We start from the raw sequence: 3,067 nt of genomic DNA, 5'->3' as shown, positions 1-3,067 counted from the left end.
CTGCCATCCTATCAACTGGGTGGATGCATCTTTTCTGACATGGCCACAAGCTGACTTCTGAATCCTTGAGATTACTCATCTCATGTGCACGTTCCTTGCTTCTTGGCTTATAAATTACTACTAATTTACACTTGCTTTGCTTGATCCCATCGCAGACCGTAGAGTGCACAAAAATTGACTTAAGATCCCCACTGTGTTTGTCGTCACTGAGACACTGATCACCGAGGAGTGAACACCAAGACTGCAGCTATAACTAGCTGCCCGCTCGCTGCTTTGTGGAGCCAAGGCTCTTCTTTTCATGCTCTCGCGCCTCCCCGGGTATGATGAAGCGACACAGCTCTGCCGCCCTGCCGCCGTCGACGGGCGGCGAGATGCACGAGCAGACCACGGGCAAGGCGGACAAGTCATACAAGCGGCCTAGCCGCTGCTCCCGCCTCTGTTCCTTCCTCATCATCGCCACCGCCTTCTCGATGCTGGCATGCCACTGCTACGACTACGCCCACGGCGGCGTCGCGCGCGTCGAGCACGGCCGTGCGTCCTCGCGACGCAGCGGCGGGTCGCCGTTCTCCGACCCTGCCGTCCCGCCTCGGCGTGACACCGGCGACCGGAAGGTTTCGGCCGACAACGAAGCGCGCGCGCTCGCCGCGGCGGACGAGAGGCGGAGGCGAGAGCTGTGCACCGGCCAGTACATCTACGTCCAGGAGCTGCCTTCCCGCTTCAACACGGACATGGTCTGGGACTGCGAGGACCTCTCCCCGTCCAAGGACAAGTGCAAGTACACGGCCAACGGTGGCTTCGGCCCGCGGCTCAGCGGCGGCGAGGGTGGCGTGCTCCAGAAGACCGGGTGGTACGACTCCGACGAGCTCGCCCTGGACGTCATCTTCCACGACCGGATCAAGCGGTACGACTGCCTTACCAACGACTCCTCCCTCGCGTCCGCCGTCTTCGTCCCGTTCTACGCCGGCCTCGACGTGGCGCGGCACCTCTGGGGGCACAACGTCTCCACGCGGGACGCGATGGCGCTGGAGATGGTGGATCTGGTCACGGCGCGCCCCGAGTGGCGCGCCATGGGCGGTCGAGACCATTTCTTCGTTGCCGGCCGCACCACGTGGGACTTCCGGCGGCAGGTCGACGTCGACGCTGAGTGGGGAAATAAGCTTTTCCGCCTGCCAGCCGTCCGGAACATGACCTCCATCGTCGTGGAGGCCAGCCCGTGGGACCGGAACGACGCCGCCATTCCGTACCCCACTGCATTCCACCCGGCGACCGACGAGGCCACCTTCTTCTGGCAGGACCGGGTGCGCGGGCTGGAGCGCCAGTGGCTCTTCTCCTTCGCCGGCGCCCACGCCGAGGACAGCAAGTCCATCGCAAGCAACCTCTTCGAGCAGTGCAGGGCGTCCGCCGCCTGCTCGCTGATGGAGTGCACGAAGGGGCCGAGCAACCAATGCGACTCCCCGGCCAGCGTCATGAAACTCTTCCAGAGCTCGACGTTCTGCCTCCAGCCGCGGGGCGACAGGTACACGCGCAGGCTGGCCTTCGACGCCGTGCTCGCCGGTTGCATCCCGGTCTTCTTCCACCCCGGCACGGCGTACGTGCAGTACACCTGGCACCTGCCCAAGAACTACACCGATTACTCGGTGTACATCTCGGAGGAGGACGTGCGGAGGAACGTGAGCGTGGAGGAGAGGCTGCGGCAGATACCGCCGGACGCAGTCGAGAGGATGAGGGGCGCGATCGTGGGCCTCATCCCGGCGGTGACCTACAGCGACACGTCAACGAAGCTTGAGTCGACCGTGAATGACGCGTTCGACCTGGCGCTGTGGGGCGTCATTCGGAAGGTGGCGAAGATGAAGAAACGCATCGCCGAGGGCCGTACGGAGGATGAGAAGCCAGAGATGTATAGTTGGAAGTACCCATTGTTGGGAGAAGGGCAGAAGGCTGAGGATCCCCATGAATGGGATCCCTTGTTTGCCTTCCACTAGCTTATCTCCTCGTTGTTGGATTATGTACTATTGATGTACTCCTTCCGTTCCATAATATTTCTCGTGGTTTTAGTTCAAATTCAAAATAAAATCACGACAAAAAATATGGAATGAAGGGAATACTTTTTTAGAACTTAGGTCAGGTGGTAATCATTGATTTTCATTTAAACTTTATGTAGCACATGTACCATTTCGTTTTCGGACGGTGCAAGTTTCAAGTTTGATTCAGCGCCAGGCTATGCATGCATCACTTTTTTTTTCTATTGAGGCGAGGATCAAGGCCTCAATGCCAAATATAACGGCCTATAAAATGGATTAAGGTATCAAATTTTAGAAATCATGAACATTTTCAAGCTGAGGAACATTTTATAAAAAATATTTTTTTTCTAAATCATGAACATTTTTAAAAAATTCACGATATTTTTCACATATTAGTGAACATTTTTTCAAATTGTGAACATTTTCGGGAACTCATGAAGATTTTTTCAATCAATGAACATTTTGTATATTCAGGAACAATTTTTGGAATTTACGAACATTTTTTGAATTGACAAACAATTTTTCTAAAATGCACGAATTTTTCCCAATTCATGAATATTTTTTGAATCAGCGATTTTTTTGAACCAATGACGTTTTTTTTAGAAATTTGGGAACATTTTTATAACATCGTGAACAATTTTTGTTCAGTTTGATTATTTGAAATCACAGAATTTTTTTCAAATTCATGAACTGTTTTGAATGATCGAACAGTTTTCCAAAATCATTAACATTTTTTTCAATTTTTGAACATTTTATGATTTCTTGTACTTTTTTGAAAATAGTGAATTTTTTAATTCGATATAATTTTATTATTTCTTGAACAATATTTTTCCAAAATTCTTAATTATTTAGAAATTTGGACTTTTGTGAAATCCTGAATAATTTTAAAGAAAAAAGAAAAATAAGAAGGTGCCGTCCTGCCCCGTGCATGGGCGAGCCCAGATGGGCACTTTTGGGGAGTGAGGGAAAAAATGAAAAACAGAAAATAAGAAAAACAAGGGGGGGGGGGGGAGGGGGGCGTCCTTCTCCGAAAGTGGGCCGGCCCA

At 51.8% G+C, this 3,067-nt stretch overlaps 1 protein-coding gene across 1 annotated transcript; it reads left to right on the top strand.

The window, feature by feature from the left end:
• Nucleotides 1-228: 228 nt before the first annotated feature.
• Nucleotides 229-2,210, top strand: LOC123114723 (xyloglucan galactosyltransferase KATAMARI1 homolog). Its single transcript, XM_044536179.1, has one exon. The coding sequence runs from the start codon at nt 321-323 to the stop codon at nt 1,980-1,982; it is 1,662 nt and encodes a 553-aa protein (XP_044392114.1). The 5' UTR covers nt 229-320; the 3' UTR covers nt 1,983-2,210.
• The last annotated feature ends 857 nt before the right edge of the window (nt 2,211-3,067 follow it).

This window comes from Triticum aestivum, chromosome 1A (assembly GCF_018294505.1).
Source record: "Triticum aestivum cultivar Chinese Spring chromosome 1A, IWGSC CS RefSeq v2.1, whole genome shotgun sequence".
In the NCBI taxonomy this organism is placed as follows: domain Eukaryota; kingdom Viridiplantae; phylum Streptophyta; class Magnoliopsida; order Poales; family Poaceae; genus Triticum; species Triticum aestivum.
This window is presented reverse-complemented; position numbering and strand designations above follow the sequence as displayed.